Genomic DNA, 25,249 nt, shown 5'->3' on the forward strand with positions numbered 1-25,249 from the left:
CGAAATCACTATGAAATCTAGTTTTAAATATTCTTCTTTTGAAGTGTTGGTGCTTAATGTATAAATATATAGTATAAATGATAAATCACGTTTTAGATTTGTGCTGGCTACTGTCTACAGGCCACCAGGGCACCATAAAGATTTTATCAAAGAATTTGCTGACTTTCTATCAGAGTTAGTATTGGCTGCAGATAAAGTACTAATTGTTGGGCGATTTTAATATACATATAGATAATGAAAAAGATGCATTGGGATTGGCATTTAAAGACATTCTGAACTCTATTGGAGTTAGACAACACGTGTCAGGACCTACTCATTGTCGTAATCATACTCTAGATCTAATATTATCACATGGAATAGATGTTGATGCCGTTGAAATTCTGCAGCAGAGCGATGACATCTCAGATCATTATCTAGTCTTGTGTAAATTACATTTAGCCAAGGCTGCAAAGCAGACTCCGTGTTACAAATATGTGAGACCTATCCCTTCTGCCACTAAAGATTGCTTTATTAATAATCTTCCTAATCAGTTTCATCATCTCAGCATCCCGGATAGCTTAGAAGAACTAGATATTGCGACAGAAACTCTTAACTCTCTCTTTTCCAGCACTTTAGACACAGTTGCTCCGTTGCGCTTAAAGAAGATTAAAGAAAATAGTCCAACGCCGTGGTACAACGAGCACACTCAGGCACTTAAGAGAGCAGCCAGAAAAACAAAGCGCAACTGGAAGAAAACAAAACTAGAGGTATTTCGCATCTCATGGAAAGAGAGCTCGATTGCTTACAGAGAGGCCTTAAAAGCTGCTAGATCTGCTTATTTTTCAACCCTATTAGAAGAAAATAAACAAAACCCTTGGTATTTATTTGAAACAGTGGCTAAACTAACGAAAAATAAAGCTTCAAGCCCAGACATTTCCAAGCAACACAGCATCAATGACTTTATGAACTTCTTCACTTATAAGATTGATAATATCAGGGACAAAATTATAAATATGCAACCGTCTACTACAGTATCGCATGAGGGAGTGCATTGTCTCCCTAAGGAAAAATTCGATTCATTTATTGCTATAGGAGAGGAAGAATTCGCTAAACTCATTAAATCATCTAAAACGGACAAAATGTATGTTAGACCCTATACCGACTAAGCTGAAAGAGATGCTTCCAGAGGTCATAGATCCTCTTCTTACTATCATCAATTCATCTTTGTCTCTAGGATACGTACCAAAAACCTTTAAGCTGGCTATGATTGAACCGCTTGTTAAAAAACACAAATTGATCCTACAGAATTAGTCAATTACAGGCCGATCTCGAATCTTCCCTTTCTGTCAAAGATACTAGAAAAGGCAGTATCTTCACAACTACGTTCCTTTTTAGAAAGAAATGATATCTGCGAGGATTTTCAGTCAGGATTTAGACCGTACCATAGTACCGAGACAGCTCTCATTAGAGTCACAAATGATTTGCTCTTATCATCCGATCGTGTTTGTATCTCTCTTATTAGTGTTACTCGATCTCAGTGCTGCATTGACACTATTGACCACAACATTCTTTTAAATAGACTCGAAAATTATGTTGGCATTAGTGGAATTGCATTAGCATGGTTTTAATCATACTTATCTGACCGTTATCATTTTGTAGCAGTAAATGAAGAGATGTCTCATCGATCACAAGTTCAGTATGGCGTACCACAAGGCTCAGTACTAGGACCGCTGCTGTTCACTCTGTACATGCTACCATTAGGAGATATCATTAGGAATCATGGAATTAGCTTTCACTGTTATGCTGACGATACTCAGCTCTATATTTCTTCACAACCTAACGAAACCTACCAATTCACAAAATTAACGGAATGCATAGTTGATATAATAAACTGGATGACTAGTAATATCCTACTATTAAATTCTGAAAAAAACCCCAGAGATTCTAATTATTGGACAAAAAACTTCCACATGTAATAACCTAGAATACGGTCTAACACTTGATGGCTGCTCTGTTAAGTCTTTGTCGTCGGTTAGGAACCTGGGTGTGCTCTATGATACCAATCCTTCATTTAAAAGTCACGCGTCTAGTATCTGTAAAACCGCATTTTTCCATCTTAAAAAAAATATCTAAATTACTTCATATGCTCTCAATGACAAATGCGGGACAATTAGTTCATGCGTTCATGACATCAAGGCTAGATTATTGTAATGCTATTATGGGTGGTTGCCCTGCACGCTTAATAAACAAACTACAGCTGGTCTAAAACACAGCAGCTCGAGTTCTTACCAGAACCAGGAAGTATGACCATATTAGCCCAGTTCTGTCAAAACTGCACTGGCTCCCTATTAAACATTGTATACATTTAAAAATATTGCTGATTACTTACAAAGCACTAAATGGTTTTGCACCACAACACTTAAGCGAGCTCTTAACGCATTATAGTCCTTCACGTCTATTGCGATCTCAAAATTCCGGCCAGTTGATAATACCTAGAATATCAAAATCGACTGCTGGCGGTAGATCCTTCTCCTATTTAGCACCAAAACTTTGGAACAGCCTTCCTACCATTGTCCGGGAAGCAGACACACTCTGTCAGTTCAAAGCTAAAGACACAACTCTTTGACCTAGCATACACATAACACATTATAGACTTCTATAATTCAATGTTAGGCTGCATAGTTTAGGTCAGCTGGAACCGGGAACACTTCACATAAATCCTGATGTACTCGTTACATCATAAGAAGAATGGCATCTACGCTAATTTTAGTGTCTTTGTTTATCCCGAGGTTTTCCCGCAGCCTGCCGGATCCAGGCCGTATCCAGATCTGACGAGGGACCTTCGCCTGGACCCGATGACAACGCAGTGCTGAAGTGCCAGCTAGTCTCTCCCTATGGAGGATCCCTTTACCACTTTACAGATAAAGCGTTGTCGGGATAATTTTGGTTTCGCGTATCTACCCCGAAGTGATAAAATTCTGTATCAAAATGTTAAGGCCAGACCAGTAGTTTAAGGCTTGGTTTGTAGGGAATTACAAACCTGCGCACATATATTCAAATGCGCATAACTATAGAATTAATTCTTGATGCGCACGTGAGCGCCTATCAGCGTTTCTCACAGGTTCGCGTTTAAAGTCTGTGTAGAGAGAACGATGTCGTCTCAGTGGCCTCTAATTTATTAACTAATGATCCTTGCGACGGAAGTGAATCAATCAAAACTAACTTTAGCTGGAAAATATCTTTATTCAAGAACCGCTATAAAGCCAAAACAATCTCTGTTACCTTAAATTATCCGTTTGTTACTGTAAAGCCGCTTTGAAACAATCTACATTGTTAAAAGCACTATATAAAGATGAAGATGACTTGACTTGACTTGGCTAGGTGGCCCATCCCCAATTTTCATTCAACCCCTAGCCACACGGGTCGAGGCCTGGCGAGCCATCCCCAAGTGCCGAACTGGGTTATGAACACAATAAGCGAGGTTACTCGCTCCACGGGTAACCAGTCCCCCTTCACTAGGGCCCAGTTGTCATTTCTCAACTGGGCCACGGCCTGTCAAGCCAGCCCCAAAGAGAATATGTGCACAAATCACAACACAAGGGTATTAGGTCCCCCTATGCTAGGCGGCCCATCCCCAGTTGTCATTCAAACCCTAGCCACAAGGGTTGAGGCCTTGCAAGCCATCCCCGAAGTGTCAGTTTGGGTTATGAACATCATAAAGCGAGGTTATTCGCTCCAACTCGCTCACAGACCCCCGCGATTTCAGGCGGTTGTCGAGACTTAGGTGAGAAGCAACGTAGCTCACGTGCTTCGCGCCGAAATACAAAACCTACTATCAAAAGGAGCTCTCTCATCAGAATATAATTATTATGAGAGAAAAGTCCATGATCTCCAACTGACCGCAGTCAGTCAAGTTTCCTCCTCTTCATCCTTCTCTTCCCGTGCCAGCGGTGAGCTAGTCCAGCCATCTGAAACCGGTTTCCTACATTTGAATACAAAACATATCACTTGAATATGAAGTAAACATAAGTTCCTTCATGAGAAGCATATTAACATGTGATGTTTTATATAGGACTGTGTCCTCACCCACCCGCTCAGAGGAAGACGACGACTTAGTTGAATACAGGGCTGTGCAACCCAAGGCTGAGCTTAAACAAAAAATTAGCTATGAATTAAGTGAATTTTTGTATATTCTGATTGTTTCAGTTCAAATTAATTTGACAATTTGAAATATCGTCACCTTCCTAAAATAATCAAAATGACTTGGGCAATTATTTTAGGAAGGTGACGATATGAAATATCTACTGCTTGTAAATTGTGTGGAGTAAGTTTTTCTTTTGTGTGTTCTCTCTTTCTTTCTCAGTTTTTTATGTAGCGAATCGTAAAGAGGACCATCATATACCTCAGAAGGAAAGTGCCATATCTGAAAGAGAGCTGAAGGCAGAAAATAATCGGGACAACTTTGAGGCCAATCTTAAACCCTGTTTAAAAGTGCTGAATGCACCAGAGGCCAGCGTAATTACTTTTACATCATTGTTAAATGTTGATTTGTAAATAATCCAGTTTCAGTTTATATAGATCTCACTATATAGTCACTAGACTATGAAAATGGCACAGTCAGAGCTTACCATCTTAAAGGAACAGGCAGAGATGAGGAGCTTTTGTGCTGAAGTAGAAAAATGGGTAAATAAATACACACACAAACACATTTACATATAAAGACACACTGATGTCACTGTGTCTTCTGTACAGTTCTGTCTCAGAAGATTACAGACTAATCATGTGTTCTACAGGAAATGGAGTCAAGTGAGGATTCACAAGAGGAGCTCCAGTACTCTCATTTGAAGGCCTGGGTCCAAAAAATATTCGAGAGGGTCACAGACGGGCCCTATCAAAAGAGCTTCTCCAAGTTTAAGGACCCCGTCAAACAGGTGGAAGTGGTAATAATGCACAAATATTAAAAATAATTGAAATCTTGAATCTTGAAATAATCTGTATTTGTTGTTGATGTTTTTTTAAACGAAAATGAGCTACAGTAAAGATTTAAAGTCGGCACACAGCAATGTGTGATCAAATGCAACACACAAGCTGATGTTTTTTTCACAACTGCTTTAATCAATAACTTTTTTTGTTTGTTGTTGTTGTAATTTTCCCTCCAGGTTCAGGACTTTTTTTGGCTTGCGAGAGTCCAACAGTCTGACAAAGCCGAGACGAACCCACAACAAGATTAAGAGCTTGATGGTGATGGTGGCCTAGTTTTGGGGAATTTTGAAACATTAAATAATACATTTGAAGTAAATTGGCTTAGTTAGGTTTGAGAAATCCTTACTCCATTTGGAACTTTATCCCTTCCCATATGCTTTCTAACTACATATACTAATATGTACATATACTTTCTACTAATATACATTTTCTTCTTAATTGTAATTATAACATTGACAAAATACCAGTAAAATGATCAGAATTTCGTCGCCGGGCCTTTTTATCTTCATCTAACTTTTCACCACATAAGTATTATATATTGAATAATAAGGATATATTATATAAACAAATCATTGTTTTTGAAATATTGGTTTGAAAATGGCATTATATTGGTGGATCAGTTATTTAATTTAAATGGTTTTCTTTTTACTTACAGTGAGTTTTTGGCACATTATAAGATTCCTGTAACACCAGGGGACTATGCAAAAGTTTTTGATTCAATATCTCCTTAAATTTGTATGCTATTTAGACATCAGAAAAGACTTACTGTACTATTCAGCAATGATCCCCACCTACTATAGTAAGTTCTAATGTAGTTAATATTAGTTTTTCCCCTTAACTCACAAAACAGATCCATAAGAGCGTTAATTCAAAGAAACAATGTGTCTTTGCCTTATATACTCATACAATATTGTGTGGAAAAAGGTTTGGCTTATACCTAAAGAGTGCATTTTTGTCCCTCAAAGGTACATATTGGTACCAAAAGTGTACATATTAGTACCTAAATGGTACATATTAGAACCCTTTTGAAGGGTACTTTCCCAGTGACAGCCTTTGTACCTATTTTTCTGAGAGTGTAATCAATATTTAATTAATAACAAACAAAGCTAAGGAGGTATTCAAAATTATACATAGAATTTACTCAGTTAAACATTACTTTGTGAAATTTAAAAGAGATATTGATTTTAATTGCACTTTTTGCGACAGTTTCCCTGAAACTGTGGTTGATTTATTTTGGCACTGGCACTATTTGACAAAATAGGTGGAACAGTTTCAAGTGTCTTATACATACACAGGCATGTGACGTCATGATTTTTATTTTATTTTTAGTAATTTTTATTTAAAAGGGACAATGCACATCAATTGACATTTTTTGTTTACACTCAAAATGCAGAAAAGCTCATTTTCATCTGTAGTCCCATTGCAGGCCCATTGAGGCGTAGGCTAGAGAGATAGCGTCCACTATCCACCGTGATAATCTCTGTTTCGTGACCGGAAGCCCTTTGGTCCGGCCGCCGAAGCATACAAAGAGCTGTTCTGACTGTCTGAATGAGGCAGAATGCTCCAGATAAATTCTGAGAGCCCTAACAGGACAGAGTAGACTCAATTCTCTATCGTCTTCCAGTGAGGGAAGTGCCGATAGCAAACTGACCTGGGCTCTGAACGGGGTTGACGACCTTGGAGTCGTTAGGCCCGAATTCGAGACAGGAAGCGTTCATTGATAGCGCTTGCAAGTCCCCCTCTCGCTTGACCGATGCTAGTGCTAGCAGGAGTGCGGTCAGCCGATTGAAGCGTCTCGAAAGGGGGTCCCTTAAGGGCCCTGAGGAGCTTGGATAGGTCCCAGGCAGGTATAGAGGGGGGTCGAGGTGGGTTAAGCCTCCTGGCCCCTTTAAGGAAGCGCACGACAAGGTTATTCCTTCCCAAGGACTGGTCAACCACAGGAGCATGGAAGGCTGCTATGGCCGCCACATATACTTTGAGTGTGGAGGGGGTCCGACCGATGATGTACCATCGGTACTTTTCTTTCTGCAAGAGTTGATGGCCGTGACCCGGGCCGACCGGACGCTGAACTGGAGCGCTTTGGCAGGGAGTGTTGCATGGCTTGCAATGACTTCTGAGCCTCCGTGAAGCGATCGGAGAATCCCTTCACCGTGAGGCCAAAGAGACCAGCACTTGAGATCGGAGAGTCCAGGAAAGCAGCCCTGTCTGCATCCTTGATCTCAGTCAGGTTGAGCCAGAGATGGCGCTCTAACACAACTAGGCTGGCCATGCTTCTTCCTATAGCCTGGGCAGTGGACTTCGTGGCGCACAGGGCAAGACCAGTGGCGCTGCGCAGATCCCTGAAGGCCTCGGGGTCCAGTCCAGACTCGTCCAGGGAGCGGAGGAGCTTGGCCTGAAACACCTGGAGGACTGCCATAGTGTGCAAGGCCGAAGCAGCTTGGCTGGCGAAGGTATAAGCCCGGCCAGCGAGAGCTGAGGTGGTCCTGCAGGGCTTTGATGGGTGAACCGCCTTGGGTCTCCATCTAACGATGGTGGGCGGGCAGAGGTGCGTGGCCACCGCTTCCTCCAGAGGGGGCAGTGTTGTGGCAAAAATTCTCATTAAACAATCATCACTGCCTAAGAGACACTCTGAATCAAATGGTCTTTTAAAAAGTATTTATTCTTGCAAGAAGGTTCAGTCTACCACACAGAAGTTACGCTGTAGGGTGAGTGACACACAGACAGGAAGAGATGAGCAGCCTTTATACCCTCTTTCAAGGTTCCTCCCCAGCAGTTGTTTCTTTGGCCCATATAGATAAGGGACCCATTGCGGTTCAAGTTTCTATACCTAAAGACACAAACAGTCAAATACTAGGTCCTGTCCCATATGTTCCTGAAGCGTCACACCCAGCCCCTCCCCAGGCACATACATACATACATCTTGTTTCACACATTGACAATATAGACATGTGACACATTACTTTGCAATATATGTTGAAGATCAATGGAAATCAAATTTTTCCATTACAGGCAGTTTCTCGTACCCTCTCTCTTCAGAGTCGTCAACGGTGGACAGCGTGGCTGAGGTTGACGAGTACAGGCGGTAGTGAGCGCGCCATGACTTTGTCAGCTCATTGTGCACCTCCGGGAAAAACAGGGCTGGACGCTGTCGAGGGTGGCGCCCCGGAAGGAACCATTCGTCGAGGCGGCTTCTGGTGGGCTCCTCTGGGGAAGACCACTCGAGGCCAAGGTCTTTGACGGCCGTGGTAAGGACACGGAGATGTGCGGGGTCTGTGACAGAGCCCGGCCACTCCTCGCTCTGTGATATAGCCAAGGATAGGCTGTCATCGTGCTCTTCCTCTGATCCCCCGAACGAGACGAGGCCGGCCGCTTCGAGGGGCGCTGGTCTGTCTTCGTGAACAGGACAGGCGGGGAATCTCTCTGGAGAGAGCGAGGCACGCGAGGATGGGGATGCCGTGGGCTCGCTCATCTCTAGACGCTCAGGCATCCTCTGACCCCGCCGTTTCTTCCTCCGCGGCTCAAGGAGGATGGGAAATGGGAGGGCGCGAGGGGCGGTGTCATTCTCCGACATAAAGAGAGCTAGCCACGAGCACAGAGAGGAAAGTGGCATACTCTCGCAGTGAGAGCAGCCGCCTTGTGTGAGTGCAGCTTCAGCGTGTCCGCGGCCCAGGCATGAAGCACACTCGTCGTGGCAGTCTGAGGCATGCAAGGGGCGCATGCCGCGCAGTCGGCGTTTGACATTTGAAACAACGTCACGAGGAAATTTGCTCTTAAAGAGTGCTGCCGCAGCGAGCACTTATTTTAGCTCGGAAGGATATGAGTTCGCCGTCCGCTGAACTGCAAAGCAGAGTCACTCGAAGGCTTCAAAGGAGAGTCAGTGAAGACGTGGATTTCTAACGTATTTACATGAACTTCTCATGTAATATCTATGGTTTGACCCATTTCAGAGGCGGACAAATGGACTGAATAAAGCTCTCTACGAACTTGAATGACGTGTGCGCATGAATCACTGTCACACGCACACACTCAAAGCAATATAAGTTTCTGCATAATACATTTTTAACAAGGAGAACAATACAACATCATGATAGTCGTCACCTTTATTTATACAGCGCTTTTTACAATACAGATTGTTTCAAAGCAGCTTTACAGAGATAACAGGAAAATAATGCAACAAAGATTGTTTCTGCTGTACAGCAGATTTAGAAGAAAATAGCGTCATAGTCCAGCTTAAGTAAGTTCAGTGATGGTTCATTTTTGTTTTAAAAAAAGTCATTAATTTTAGTTCATTTTTTTATACAGTCGCTCTGGAGAAAACAGTGATGTCATCGTCCAGTTCTCATATAATGGTGTCAATGCAGGCAGATCAATAATATTGTTCAATATTAGTCTTACGTTTAGCTATGTATGTCTTTTTACTATTATATGATTTCGAAGGACAAAACATGAACTTTAGCTATTGGCTTTACATCATCAAGTCAACTGTTGCTTTACTTTGGCACGAGGCCCGACGGCTCTGTTTATAATAAATACTGCAATATTCCATACAAAAAGAAAGAAAAAGAATATAGTGATGCAGGGAAGATGTAAATTGGTTCCCTCAACAAAAACTCTTTTGCATAGGATTTTGAATTTTTGCACACACAATATATATATATATATATATATATATATATATATATATATATATATATATATATATATATATATATATATATGTGTGTGTGTGTGTGTGTGTGATCAACAAATGTTTATGATTCTTACACGTTTTGTCCAAGATCATTTTCACAAATGACCACAACTTTTATGAATTTTGTCAAATAAAACAAATTACAAAAATATTGTAAATATGCAGAGTAGGCTAGAGAGAAAAAAAACAATGTGGCTATGTCAAAAAGTTTTACATTCAAAATGTCTATAAACTGCAGTAAGTTTCATGTTAAAGTATTTTATTATTGTGTAAGTTTAATGCTAAAGGAGTGATTGTGATAGTTAAAGTGTGCGGTTTTTGGTTAAAGTGTGTGAAGGGTCTGACCGTGTACGCTCCGCCCTGAGAGATCAGACTTAGACAGGAAGTGAATTGAGACAGGCAGAGAACAGGCCAGAGTTTCACACACACTTTCATGAAATAAACTCATGAAACATCAGCTGAGCTCATCTCTGAACAACACACACATCTGCCGCGCCGCAGACGGAAGAAACTCCGCGGATCAGATGAGATGAGATGAGCTTCTACTCTTCTAAACTAGTTTAACCAGCTCTACACACGAGGAGAAACGTGGTGAGCGTGTCTTATTAAATGTGTTTGTTACTTTACTCGGAATAGCGCTTGGTTTGATGTTGCGTTCGGCGGATGTGATCTGATGACGTGTTGTTACTGACTGCAAGTTTAGTTAAACTCATAATGACTGATGAGAGTGACGAACATCTGCTCATCCTGTGAGTGTGTGACTGTTGCAGGACAAACACAAACATTTACTGTACTTTACCATGGTACTTTCCCCAGCAGCCCTAACAGCATGACTTCCTACTGGGATAAAAATCAGTGGTCAATTATACGACTGATTTACTTCCTAAAATATTAAGGCAGCTAAATGTTTAAATTTCCTGTTATACTTTAAAAAAAAAAAAGAATTTTACTATAAATTATGCACAATTACATGCAACTAAACCTAACCTAATCTGGTAAAACTTTATTTTACAGTGATCTTGTTACACATCATACTATAGAAATAACAGTGCATTACATGCAACTAACTCTAAACCAAACTCTAATCCTACCCTAACACTATAGTAAGTACATACATGTGGTTAATTAATATCACTCAGTATTTAAATATATAATTACACTAACAAGGACACCTTAAAATAAAGTGTAACCCCCTATAGTACAAACATGTATTTGATTATTATTACTCAGTGCTTAAATGTATAATTACTCTGTATCAAGGACAGCTTAAAATAAAATGTAACCTAATGCGGTCACACTTTTATATGAAGTGTCTTTTACTATTTGTACTAACATTTAAATAAATGATTTGATACAGTGCACTTATTGTGTACTTATTACTTACTGTAGGCCTACTTACTTTTTAAACATTGTAATCAATGTGTCAATACAACACAAGAAGTACATTGTAACAAACAATTATTATTTTGATGTACATATTAAAAACACCAGACTGAATTATTTGAGATTTAACCTTTTTGAAACCGTGTTTAGAAAGAGTAATGCAAGGTTATTAATGTCAAATTTAATTTAGGGCTGTGAAATTATTTCACAAAAAATGATTATTAATCACGATTAATCGCATCCAAAATAAAAGTTTGTGTTTACATAATATATGTGTGTGTGTGTATTGTGTATAATTATTTTGTATACATAAATACACACACATGCATGTATATATATTTAAGAAAAATGTGTTATTTATATGTAAAATATTTATATTTATGTATAATATAAATTATATGCAGTATATACATGCAAATATTTCTTAAATATACATGCATATGTGTGTTTTTATATATACAAAATAATTATACACAATGCACACATATATTATGTAAACACAAACTTTGTTTCACAGCCTTTATTAAACATTCTCAGTTTCTTAATAGATGCATATGTTTGACAGCAGAGAGCCAATCACAGTGGAGTTCTCCAGAGAGGCGTGTCATGATAACACGTGTTTTCTGTAGGCGATGGAGCAGGAGAGTGTGGTTCAGTACGAGCCGGTGGCGGAGATCGGCGGAGGCGCTTACGGTACGGTTTACAAGGCTCGCGACAGAGACAGCGGGCAGTTCGTGGCTCTGAAGAGTGTGCGAGTGCAGACCAATCAGGACGGCCTTCCACTGTCCACGGTCCGAGAGGTGGCGCTGCTGAAGAGACTGGAGCAGTTCGACCACCCCAACATCGTCAGGTACCGAAACACACGTGTGCATGCGCTGATCTACAGTCGTCACTCAGGCATTAAAAGTGCAGTAAGCAATTTCTGAGAAATGCTGTTCAAAGAGGAACGGACCGTGTGCTACAACAAACCTGTAGCCAATCAGCAGTAGGGGGTGTGTCCACATGATGGGGGAGGAGAGGGAGCCAATCAGATGTAGGTGGCGTGTCCACCCATGATGGGGGAGGAGACAGAGCCAATCCGCAGTAGGGGGCGTGTCCACTCATGATGGGGGAGGAGAGAGAGAGCCAATCAGCAGTAGGGGGCGTGTCCACTCATAATGAGGGAGGAGAGAGAGAGAGTAAGAGAGGCGACTAAGTAATGTCTATCATTAGCCATTGGCTAATAAATCCTTAGATTTTACTCGCCAGTATGTGTGTGTTAGAGGATAAATATAAGTTAATATATACAGTTTGAGCGAACACTGACAACGTGATTAATATTCATAAACCCAGCAGCTAATCAATCCTTAGTGTGTTGTATATTGTTATTAGGAGTAGAATTCGTAGTAGTAGCCTAGTATTATCTTTTAATAATATCTTTTAATCCTTTTTTTTTTTTTTTTTACAGTAACTGAATGACCAACACTATCTTAAGCATCACCAGTCCTTAGTTGAGTTAAAATGACAAATATGCATTCATACATGGTTATGAAGTTTTACTTCTAATTACTAAAGTTCTATCATTAAATAGTGCTTGATTATCATAATAATCATAATATAATGCTTGATTGACTGATGTTAAGAGTGTAGGTTCAGATATTTAAAAACATAAGCTGATTTGGTGAAATCATATAGCCTATACACACACACACACACACACACACACACACAGACACGAGGGAGTAAAGCGAGAGAGCCAATCAGCAGTAGGGCGCGTGTCCACTCATGATGGGGGAGGAGAGAGAGAGAGAGAGCCAATCAGCAGTAGGGGGCGTGTCCACTCATGATGGGGGAGGAGAGAGAGACAATTAGCAGTAGGGGGCGTGTCCACTCATGATGGGGGAGGAGAGAGAGCCAATCAGCAGTAGGAGGCGTGTCCACTCATGATGGGGGAGGAGAGAGAGAGAGCCAATCAGCAGTAGGGGGTCGTGTCCACTCATGATGGGGGAGGGGAGAGAGAGAGCCAATCAGCAGTAGGGGGCTTGTCTACTCATGATGGGGGAGGGGAGAGAGAGAGCCAATCAGCAGTAGTGGGCGTGTCCACTCATGATGGGGGAGGGTAGAGAGAGAGAGCCAATCAGCAGTAGTGGGCGTGTCCACTCATGATGGGGGAGGGTAGAGAGAGAGAGAGCAAGAGGGAGAAAGACTGTAGAAAGAGCAATGAATGAGACATTTTTTCAAATTTAGTTTTTTGAAAATGCATCTGAAATAATAAACAAAGTGCCATGTAGTGTTGTCAAATATATAGATTTTTCGACATATATCAATCTGAATTTTTTTTGAAAACTATTGCGCATAATTTTACTCATTCCCACAGATTTTGCGCTCACAGCCAAAGTGCGGCACATAAAGCCGCCTCTCAGTACTAAATTGAGTTCGTTTCTACTACTTATTGCGCTTAAACAGTCAAACACACACAAAATAATGTCAAAATGCCGGTCATGGCGAGTATTGACAAAAACACAGTCAGTTACATTATAAGTGAACAAACAGTTGAGAAAGAAAACGCATGTGTAACAGTATATTGGATCTGTGCTTCAGGTCTTAAAGTGACAGCAGCCTAATATTCCTGCTGACAATTATCAACAGTGTTCAACAATAATTCTCAGAAATTGCTTACTGCACCTTTAAGCCTTCAGCATTTAAATTTTTTTTTTTTTACACAATTAGGTTGTGCTTTACATTTTCCTCAAAAGCTCCAGTCAAATTACTGTCATTAAATACTACAGTTATTTGAAAATCTGGAGTGAATGACATTTCATGTCTGGCTTTCAGGCAAGCAGAGTGTCGTACATTATTCCTGCTTCATTTTTCGATAATGTATGCCTGTGTTCACTAAAGTGATCTGCACTCGAAGGTCTTTTCTCCCTATTGTGCCGTATATCTGCGTGAAACGCTTCTGGACCAAGAACAGATGTGGGCGGGGCTTGATTTTGATTGGATGATTGGATGGTTGTGGTTTGCTATTGGTGGATCTCATGTGAGTGACAGGTTAAAGCCCCGCCCTCGTCATCAGAGAAGAGAAGAGATGCTGCAAGAGGAACTTATTCTGATTAAAGTTTGATTAAAGTCGAGGAATGTATGAGTTACATTATTGTGCTCCTGTTAATTAAATTAACTAATTATGCCACAATTAAACCACAACAACTTTAAAGTTCAATTCAAGTACTTCTGGCATTTCTTAATGTCAATGATCTACACACACGAATCACACTCTGATTCTTAAGCGAACACTACAGTTGGAGAGTCTGTGACGGGAGAACAGGGAAACCTCAGACTTAAGTCTGTCTCTTCCTGAGCTTTATCCTGTTTCCGTTCAAGCGCCATCAACCAGGATGAGGAAAGTGCCAGGATGGTAATAAGGAACAGGTTATCACTGGGATCCTATTCAGGAACAGCTCGAGACAAGATAGAAATATACAGAGGAGAGAAACATGCACACACACTAATTAATACAACTGATACATTCCACAGAAATTTCAATTCAATTCACATTTATTCGTGTAGCGCTTTTCAAAATACACATCGTTTCAAAGCAGCTTTGCAGAAAATGCATGAGTCCACATTACAATTTACAGTGATCTGTTATCAGAGGAAACTGTCTAAAAGTTATGTATTTCAGAAATGTACTTGTTCAAAATAACAGTTAGCTGAAAATAAATTAATTTAAACAGTGTAATACTTTAAGGCAGAATCAATGAGCTCATTGAAGTAATGAACACTTGTTTGTTAACAAATGATTTTGACATTTAGAAAAATATAGTATTGATGCATGTTGATTCAGACATCATCTGAAGTCCTGGACGTAACAGGTGTGTGTGATTGTGTTGTGTGTGTGTGTGTTCAGGCTCATGGTCATGGATGTGTGTGTTCAGTCTCATGGTTATGTGTGATCTGTAGTTGTGTTGTGTGTGTGTGTGTGTGTGTGTGTGTGTGTGTGTGTGTGTGTGTGTGTGTGTTTGTGTTCAGGCTCATGGATGTGTGTGATCTGTGTGTGTGTGTGTGTGTGTGTGTGTGTTCAGTCTCGTGTGTGTGTGTGTGTTCAGTCTCATGGACGTGTGTGATCTGTAGTTGTGTTGTGTGTGTGTGTGTGTGTGTGTATATGTGTTCAGGCTCATGGATGTGTGTGATCTGTTGTTGTGTTGTATGTGATCTCTAGTTGTGTTTGTGTGTGTGTGTTCAGGCTCATGGACGTGTGTGATCTGTAGTTGTGTATGTGTGTGTGTGTTCAGGCTCATGGACGTGTGTGGTCTGTAATTGTGTGTGTGTGTGTGTGTGTTCATTCTCATGGACGTGTGTGATCTGTAGTTGTGTGTGTGTGTGTGTGTGTGTGTGTTCAGGCTCATGGACGTGTGATCTGTAGTTGTGTTTGTGTGTGTGTGTTCAGGCTCATGGATGTGTGTGATCTGTAGTTGTGTTGTATGTGATCTCTAGTTGTGTTTGTGTGTGTGTGTTCAGGCTCATGGACGTGTGTGATCTGTAGTTGTGTTTGTATGTGTGTGTTCAGGCTCATGGACGTGTGTGATCTGTAGTTGTGTTTGTGTGTGTGTGTGTTCAGACTCATGGATGTGTGTGATCTGTAGTTGTGTTGTATGTGATCTGTAGTTGTGTGTGTGTGTGTGTTCAGGCTCATGGACGTGTGTGATCTGTAGTTGTGTGTATGTGTGTGTGTGTTCAGGCTCATGGACGTGTGTGATCTGTAGTTGTGTGTGTGTGTTTGTGTGTGTTCAGGCTCATGGACGTGTGTGATCTGTAGTTGTGTGTGTGTGTGTGTGTGTGTTCAGGCTCATGGACGTGTGTGATCTGTAGTTGTGTTGTGTGTGATCTGTAGTTGTGTGTATGTGTGTGTGTGTTCAGGCTCATGGACGTGTGTGATCTGTAGTTGTGTGTGTGTGTGTGTGTGTGTGTTCAGGCTCATGGACGTGTGTGTGTGTTCAGGCTCATGGACGTGTGTGTTCTGTAGTTGTGTGTGTTCAGGCTCATGGATATGTGTGATCTGTAGTTGTGTGTGTGTGTGTGTGTTCAGGCTTATGGACGTGTGTGATCTGTAGTTGTGTTGTGTGTGTGTGTGTGTTCAGGCTCATGGACGTGTGTGATCTGTAGTTGTGTGTGTGTGTGTTCAGACTCATGGATATGTGTGATCTGTAGTTGTATGTGTGTGTGTGTGTGTTCAGGCTTATGGACGTGTGTGTGTGTGTGTGTGTGTGTGTGTGTGTGTGTGTGTGTGTGTGTGTGTTCAGGCTCATGGATATGTGTGATCTGGTGTGTGTGTGTGTGTGTGTTCAGGCTCATGGACGTGTGTGATCTGTAGTTGTGTGTGTGTGTGTGTGTGTGTGTGTGTGTTCAGGCTCATGGACGTGTGTGATCTGTGTGTGTGTGTGTGTGTGTGTGTGACTGTGTTCAGGCTCATGGACGTGCGTGATCTGTAGCTGTGTGTGTGTTCAGGCTCATGGATATGTGTGATCTGTTGTGTGTGTGTGTGTGTGTGTGTGTGTGTGTGTGTGTGTGTGTGTGTGTGTGTGTGTGTTAGGCTCATGGACGTGTGTGATCTGTAGTTGTGTGTGTGTGTGTTCAGGCTCATGGACATGTGTGATCTGTAGTTGTGTGTGTGTGTTCAGGCTCATGGACTTGTGTGATCTGTAGTTGTGTGTATTCAGGCTCATGGACGTGTGTGATCTGTAGTTGTGTGTGTTCAGGCTCATGGACGTGTGTGATCTGTAGTTGTGTGTGTGTGTGTGTGTGTTCAGGCTCATGGACGTGTGTGATCTGTAGTTGTGTGTGTGTGTGTGTGTGTGTGTGTGTGTGTGTGTGTGTGTGTGTGTGTGTGTGTGTTTGTGTTCAGGCTCATGGACGTGTGTGATCTGTAGTTGTGTGTGTTCAGGCTCATGGGCGTGTGTGATCTGTAGTTGTGTGTGTGTGTGTGTGTGTGTGTGTGTGTCTGTGTTCAGGCTCATGGACTTGTGTGAACTGTGTGTGTGTGTGTGTGTTCAGGCTCATGGATGTGTGTGATCTGTAGTTGTGTGTGTGTGTGTTCAGGCTCATGGACATGTGTGATCTGTAGTTGTGTGTGTGTGTGTGTGTCTGTTCAGGCTCATGGACGTGTGTGATCTGTAGTTGTGTGTGTGTTCAGGCTCATGGACGTGTGTGATCTGTAGTTGTGTGTGTGTGTGTGTGTGTGTGTGTCTGTGTTCAGGCTCATGGACGTGTGTGATCTGTAGTTGTGTGTGTGTGTGTGTGTGTGTGTGTTCAGGCTCATGGACATGTGTCATCTGTAGTTGTGTGTGTTCAGGCTCATGGACGTGTGTGATCTGTAGTTGTGTGTGTGTGTGTGTGTGTTCAGGCTCATGGACGTGTTTGATCTGTAGTTGTGTGTGTTCAGGCTCATGGACGTGTGTGATCTGTAGTTGTGTGTGTGTGTCTGTGTTCAGGCTCATGGACTTGTGTGATCTGTAGTTGTGTGTGTGTGTGTCTGTGTTCAGGCTCATGGACGTGTGTGATCTGTAGTTGTGTGTTCAGGCTCATGGATGTGTGTGATCTGTAGTTGTGTGTGTGTGTCTGTGTTCAGGCTCATGGACATGTGTGATCTGTAGTTGTGTGTGTGTGTGTGTGTTCAGGCTCATGGACGTGTGTGATCTGTAGTTGTGTGTGTGTGTCTGTTCAGGCTCATGGACGTGTGTGATCTGTAGTTGTGTGTGTGTGTGTGTGTGTGTGTGTGTGTGTGTGTGTGTGTGTGTGTGTGTGTGTGTGTGTGTGTTCAGGCTCATGGACGTGTGTGATCTGTTGTGTGTGTGTGTGTGTTCAGGCTCATGGACGTGTGTAATCTGTAGTTGTGTGTGTGTGTGTGTTCAGGCTCGTGGATGTGTGTGATCTGTAGTTGTGTGTGTGTGTGTGTGTGTGTGTGTGTGTGTGTGTGTGTTTAGGCTCATGGACGTGTGTGATCTGTAGTTGTGTGTGTGTGTGTTCAGGCTCATGGACATGTGTGATCTGTAGTTGTGTGTGTGTGTTCAGGCTCATGGACTTGTGTGATCTGTAGTTGTGTGTATTCAGGCTCATGGACGTGTGTGATCTGTAGTTGTGTGTGTTCAGGCTCATGGACGTGTGTGATCTGTAGTTGTGTGTGTGTGTGTGTGTTCAGGCTCATGGACGTGTGTGATCTGTAGTTGTGTGTGTGTGTGTGTGTGTGTGTGTGTGTGTGTGTGTGTGTGTGTGTTTGTGTTCAGGCTCATGGACGTGTGTGATCTGTAGTTGTGTGTGTTCAGGCTCATGGGCGTGTGTGATCTGTAGTTGTGTGTGTGTGTGTGTGTGTGTGTGTGTCTGTGTTCAGGCTCATGGACTTGTGTGAACTGTGTGTGTGTGTGTGTGTTCAGGCTCATGGATGTGTGTGATCTGTAGTTGTGTGTGTGTGTGTTCAGGCTCATGGACATGTGTGATCTGTAGTTGTGTGTGTGTGTGTGTGTGTGTGTGTCTGTTCAGGCTCATGGACGTGTGTGATCTGTAGTTGTGTGTGTGTTCAGGCTCATGGACGTGTGTGATCTGTAGTTGTGTGTGTGTGTGTGTGTGTGTGTGTCTGTGTTCAGGCTCATGGACGTGTGTGATCTGTAGTTGTGTGTGTGTGTGTGTGTGTGTGTGTGTTCAGGCTCATGGACATGTGTCATCTGTAGTTGTGTGTGTTCAGGCTCATGGACGTGTGTGATCTGTAGTTGTGTGTGTGTGTGTGTGTGTTCAGGCTCATGGACGTGTTTGATCTGTAGTTGTGTGTGTTCAGGCTCATGGACGTGTGTGATCTGTAGTTGTGTGTGTGTGTCTGTGTTCAGGCTCATGGACTTGTGTGATCTGTAGTTGTGTGTGTGTGTGTCTGTGTTCAGGCTCATGGACGTGTGTGATCTGTAGTTGTGTGTTCAGGCTCATGGATGTGTGTGATCTGTAGTTGTGTGTGTGTGTCTGTGTTCAGGCTCATGGACATGTGTGATCTGTAGTTGTGTGTGTGTGTGTGTGTTCAGGCTCATGGACGTGTGTGATCTGTAGTTGTGTGTGTGTGTCTGTTCAGGCTCATGGACGTGTGTGATCTGTAGTTGTGTGTGTGTGTGTGTGTGTGTGTGTGTGTGTGTGTGTGTGTGTGTGTTCAGGCTCATGGACGTGTGTGATCTGTTGTGTGTGTGTGTGTGTTCAGGCTCATGGACGTGTGTAATCTGTAGTTGTGTGTGTGTGTGTGTTCAGGCTCGTGGATGTGTGTGATCTGTAGTTGTGTGTGTGTTCAGGCTCATGGACGTGTGTGATCTGTAGGTGTGTGTGTGTGTGTGTTCAGGCTCATGGACGTGTGTGATCTGTAGTTGTGTGTGTGTGTGTGTGTGTGTGTGTGTGTGTGTGTGTGTGTGTTTGTGTGTGTGTTTTCAGGCTCATGGACGTGTGTGATCTGTAGTTGTGTGTGTGTGTGTGTGTGTTCAGGCTCATGGACGTGTGTGATTTGTAGTTGTGTGTGTGTTCAGGCTCATGGACGTGTGTGATCTGTAGTTGTGTTGTGTGTGTGTGTGTGTGTGTGTGTTCAGGCTCATGGACGTGTGTGATCTGTAGTTGTGTGTGTGTGTGTCTGTGTTCAGGCTCATGGACGTGTGTGATCTGTAGTTGTGTGTGTGTGTGTGTGTGTGTGTGTGTGTGTGTGTGTGTGTGTGTGTGTGTGTGTGTTCAGGCTCATGGACGTGTGTGATCTGTAGTTGTGTTGTGTGTGTGTGTGTGTGTTCAGGCTCATGGACGTGTGTGTGTTCAGGCTCATGGACTTGTGTGATCTGTAGTTGTGTGTGTGTGTGTGTGTTCAGGCTCATGGACTTGTGTGATCTGTAGTTGTGTGTGTGTGTGTGTGTGTGTGTGTGTGTTCAGGCTCATGGACGTGTGTGATCTGTAGTTGTGTTGTGTGTGTGTTCAGGCTCATGGACGTGTGTGATCTGTAGTTGTGTTGTGTGTGTGTGTGTGTGTGTGTGTGTGTGTGTGTGTGTGTGTGTGTGTGTGTGTGTGTGTGTGTGTGTGTGTGTTCAGGCTCATGGACGTGTGTGATCTGTGTGTGTGTGTGTGTTCAGGCTCATGGACGTGTGTGATCTGTAGTTTTGTGTGTGTGTGTGTGTGTGTGTGTGTTCAGGCTAGAGGTCTGCTACCCGACCCGAGCCCGACGGGTCCCGAAAAATGTGCGGGTTTCGGGTCGGGTTCGGGTTAATGTTTAATTAACAGCCTCGGGTTCGGGTCGGGTTCGGGTTTGTAAGAAAAAATAAATAGGCTATATATAGTTTGCGTGCCGTGTGCTTTGCCTGCTTTCTGTGTTGTGGTGACCGGCACGCGCGAGAGAGAAAGTACATGCGTGCGCAGATGTGCAATGTGCATAGGCTACACAGACTGTCGATGCCGTTCTCTTCCTTCATAACTCATACTGAGAAGGATATATTTGTGTAAATAGCTCTGAAAGCGGCACTACAATTAAAACTTTCACAGAGATCTCAAACAGGCATTAAAACATCAAATATTAAGAATTGGCATATCGAGCAAAATAATATGAGTGATCTAAAATTGTAGGCTATCTCTCCCTCCTCATGCTCACCGCGGCAAGACGCACCGACATTAAATTTCTTTGTAGGCTAATAGGCCTATGTGTTGTAACCCAGTCATTAAAAAACGATTTAGTTTTATATTCATGTTTAAATAAAAATAATATATATATTTTTTAAATTTCATGTTGAGATTATATGAAAAGTGAAAAGCATGAATAAGATAAGATGATCCCGAAAATATCGGGAGACAAATGGAGTGGGCAGACATGATTTTGACCACTTCATTAAGTTTGTTTTTTAGAAAGCCTGTCTTTAAAGTGAATTTCGTTTTGTATTAATTGTATCTTAATTTTAATCAATTTTTCATTAATCAATTTCTTGAATTTAATAAATAAGAGGCTAAATAGGCTATAGCAGGCAATATAATCAGGACACGGTGTCGCCGGCGCGTGAACTGGAGCTGGTCCGAAACACAGCGTATAGGCTATACTTGCCTCTCAGACTTGAGACATATATTATATATAGAAAGCATGAAATGTGTACTTTTAAACAAAACAATTCAAAACGAAAGAAAACAGACTGTTCTCTCTGGCGCGTTTACTGCGAAGATCGCGAATCAGCATCGTCAAATTTATCTTTGACACAGAAAACACTTGTTTATTAATAAACAATTGAAATGTCCTTGATATATTTGACATACTAATCATTAGGCTACTTTTCCCTGACAGCTTTTAGGCGCGTTATTGGCAGCGAACCCTATGTTACATGAACACGTTACCACCGCTATAATATTATTCTTTGGTGTTCAGTTAAAAAAAAAAATACAGACCGACCTACCGACCTTTTTTTGGCTGTTACGGCAAACCAAAATATTTTTAAGGATGGCCTTACCGTTTCAAGCAATCATTACACTATTGCAAAAATGGTAGTCTTTGTAGGCTGGTGTTAGAAAGAGTGGACCTCGGGTTCGGGTCGGGTTCGGGCTTAACATGTAAATGTAATTGTCGGGTCGGATCGGGTCGGGTTAAATGATCGCGGGTACGGGCCGGGTTCGGGCTTCAGTTTAAAGCCCGTGCAGACCTCTAGTTCAGGCTCATGGACGTGTGTGATCTGTAGTTGTGTTGTGTGTGTGTGTGTGTGTGTGTGTTCAGGCTCATGGACGTGTGTGATCTGTGTGTGTGTGTTCAGGCTCATGGACGTGTGTGATCTGTAGTTGTGTGTGTGTGTGTGTGTGTGTGTGTGTCTTTGTTCAGGCTTATGGGCGTGTGTGATCTGTAGTTGTGTGTGTGTGTGTGTGTGTGTGTGTTCAGGCTCATGGACGTGTGTGATCTGTGTGTGTGTGTGTGTGTGTGTGTGTGTGTTCAGGCTCATGGACGTGTGTGATCTGTAGTTGTGTTGTGTGTGTTTGTGTGTGTTCAGGCTCATGGACGTGTGTGATCTGTAGTTGTGTTGTGTGTGTGTTCAGGCTCATGGACGTGTGTGATCTGTAGTTGTGTGTGAGTGTGTGTGTGTTCAGGCTCATGGACGTGTGTGATCTGTAGTTGTGTTGTGTGTGTGTGTGTGTGTGTGTTCAGGCTCATGGACGTGTGTGATCTGTAGTTGTGTTGTGTGTGTGTGTGTGTGTGTGTGTTCAGGCTCATGGACGTGTGTGATCTGTAGTTGTGTGTGTGTGTGTGTGTTCAGGCTCATGGACGTGTGTTCAGGCTTATGGGCGTGTGTGATCTGTAGTTGTGTGTGTGTGTGTGTGTGTGTGTGTGTGTTCAGGCTCATGGACGTGTGTGATCTGTGTGTGTGTGTGTGTGTGTGTTCAGGCTCATGGACGTGTGTGATCTGTAGTTGTGTTGTGTGTGTTTGTGTGTGTTCAGGCTCATGGACGTGTGTGATCTGTAGTTGTGTTGTGTGTGTGTGTTCAGGCTCATGGACGTGTGTGATCTGTAGTTGTGTTGTGTGTGTGTTCAGGCTCATGGACGTGTGTGATCTGTAGTTGTGTGTGTGTGTGTTCAGGCTCATGGACGTGTGTGATCTGTAGTTGTGTTGTGTGTGTTCAGGCTCATGGACGTGTGTGATCTGTAGTTGTGTTGTGTGTGTGTGTGTGTTCAGGCTCATGGACGTGTGTGATCTGTAGTTGTGTGTGTGTGTGTGTGTTCAGGCTCATGGACGTGTGTGATCTGTAGTTGTGTTGTGTGTGTGTGTGTGTGTGTGTGTGTGTGTGTGTGTGTGTTCAGGCTCATGGACGTGTGTGATCTGTAGTTGTGTTGTGTGTGTGTTCAGGCTCATGGACGTGTGTGATCTGTAGTTGTGTGTGTGTGTGTGTGTTCAGGCTCATGGACGTGTGTGATCTGTAGTTGTGTTGTGTGTGTGTTCAGGCTCATGGACGTGTGTGATCTGTAGTTGTGTTGTGTGTGTGTTCAGGCTCATGGACGTGTGTGATCTGTAGTTGTGTGTGTGTGTGTTCAGGCTCATGGACGTGTGTGATCTGTAGTTGTGTGTGTGTGTGTGTGTGTGTGTGTGTTCAGGCTCATGGACGTGTGTGATCTGTAGTTGTGTTGTGTGTGTGTTCAGGCTCATGGACGTGTGTGATCTGTAGTTGTGTGTGTGTGTGTTCAGGCTCATGGACGTGTGTGATCTGTAGTTGTGTGTGTGTGTGTGTGTGTTCAGGCTCATGGACGTGTGTGATCTGTAGTTGTGTGTGTGTGTGTTCAGGCTCATGGACGTGTGTGATCTGTAGTTGTGTTGTGTGTGTTTGTGTGTGTTCAGGCTCATGGACGTGTGTGATCTGTAGTTGTGTTGTGTGTGTGTGTTCAGGCTCATGGACGTGTGTGATCTGTAGTTGTGTTGTGTGTGTGTTCAGGCTCATGGACGTGTGTGATCTGTAGTTGTGTGTGTGTGTGTTCAGGCTCATGGACGTGTGTGATCTGTAGTTGTGTTGTGTGTGTTCAGGCTCATGGACGTGTGTGATCTGTAGTTGTGTGTGTGTGTGTGTGTGTGTGTGTTCAGGCTCATGGACGTGTGTGATCTGTAGTTGTGTGTGTGTGTGTGTGTGTGTGTGTGTTCAGGCTCATGGACGTGTGTGATCTGTAGTTGTGTTGTGTGTGTGTGTGTGTGTGTGTGTGTTCAGGCTCATGGACGTGTGTGATCTGTAGTTGTGTTGTGTGTGTGTTCAGGCTCATGGACGTGTGTGATCTGTAGTTGTGTGTGTGTGTGTTCAGGCTCATGGACGTGTGTGATCTGTAGTTGTGTTGTGTGTGTGTTCAGGCTCATGGACGTGTGTGATCTGTAGTTGTGTTGTGTGTGTGTGTTCAGGCTCATGGACGTGTGTGATCTGTAGTTGTGTGTGTGTGTGTGTGTTCAGGCTCATGGACGTGTGTGATCTGTAGTTGTGTGTGTGTGTGTGTGTTCAGGCTCATGGACGTGTGTGATCTGTAGTTGTGTTGTGTGTGTGTTCAGGCTCATGGACGTGTGTGATCTGTAGTTGTGTGTGTGTGTGTGTGTGTTCAGGCTCATGGACGTGTGTGATCTGTAGTTGTGTGTGTGTGTGTTCAGGCTCATGGACGTGTGTGATCTGTAGTTGTGTGTGTGTGTGTTCAGGCTCATGGACGTGTGCGCCACACTGAGAACGGACCAGGAGACTAAAGTGACTCTGGTGTTTGAGCACGTGGATCAGGACCTCAGGACGTTCCTGGAGAAAGTGCCGGCGCCGGGATTGCCCATTCACCAGATCAGAGTAAGACTCGCTCAAACACTGCGCTAGAGATTCATCCAGTCATGCTGATCCAGATGATCACTGTGTCATATTTCACCTCTAATGTAGATCAAGCGCAAATGTTTGTTTGTGGTTCAGGGATTTCATCAGTTAGATGTACAGTGAAGGAAGTTTGAGTTTCAGACTGAGGCTAGACGTCGTCTACGTCAATCCAACCTTTTCTGTCAATCCCTGTGGAGTAAAATATGATGATCTAACCGTTCATTTAAAAAAATCATTAGTTAATTCAACAGTAGCATGAAAGCACTGCGCTAGTTTGAAGGAGTGCACTACCATTCAAAGGTTCGGTGTTAGTAAGATTATTTATTTTTATTCTAAATATTTTATTCAGCAAGGATTCATTAAATTGATCTAAAGTCACAATAAAGACATTTATAATGTTACAAAAGATTCTATGTTAAATAAATGCTGTTGTTTTGAACTTTCTATTTAAATATGAAGCAGCACAACTGTTTTCAACACTGATAATAATAATAAATGTTTCCTGAGCATCAAATCCTCATATTAGAGTGATTTCTGAAGGATCATGTGACACTGAAGACTGGAGTAATGATGATGTAAATTCAGCTTTGATCACACAGGAATAAATTACACTTTACTATATATTCACACAGAAAACAACAGATTTACATTACAACAACATATCACTGTTTTTACTGTATTTTTGATCAAGTAAATGTAGCCTTGGTGAGCAGAAGAGATTCTTGAAATTTTTCCCAAACTTTTAACATTAAATCATGCTAACCTATTCTATTACACCTAATAAACAAAATGATGATAGCATATGACCTGTGTAATATATTTCTGATTTATCTGAGAGTTGATCTGCCATGTTTGTTTCCAACTCGTCCATCTAAATGAATTCCTCATGATACGAGT

General features: G+C 42.6%; 1 protein-coding gene across 1 annotated transcript in view; it reads left to right on the top strand.

Annotated features, from left to right (window-relative positions):
• The first annotated feature begins 9,998 nt into the window (after nucleotides 1-9,998).
• The window catches only part of cdk4 (cyclin dependent kinase 4), a 29,781-nt gene continuing 14,530 nt past the window's right edge, over nucleotides 9,999-25,249 (top strand). Inside the window, exons 1-3 of the mRNA XM_079857246.1 lie at nucleotides 9,999-10,243; nucleotides 11,665-11,885; nucleotides 24,196-24,331. Of these exons, the coding sequence (XP_079713372.1) occupies nucleotides 11,668-11,885; nucleotides 24,196-24,331 (354 nt within the window). The 5' untranslated portion in view covers nucleotides 9,999-10,243; nucleotides 11,665-11,667. The remainder of the gene's footprint in view (nucleotides 10,244-11,664; nucleotides 11,886-24,195; nucleotides 24,332-25,249) is intronic.

The sequence above is a fragment of the Squalius cephalus genome, assembly GCF_949319135.1.
Source record: "Squalius cephalus genome assembly, chromosome: 22".
Taxonomy (NCBI): Eukaryota; Metazoa; Chordata; class Actinopteri; order Cypriniformes; family Leuciscidae; genus Squalius; species Squalius cephalus.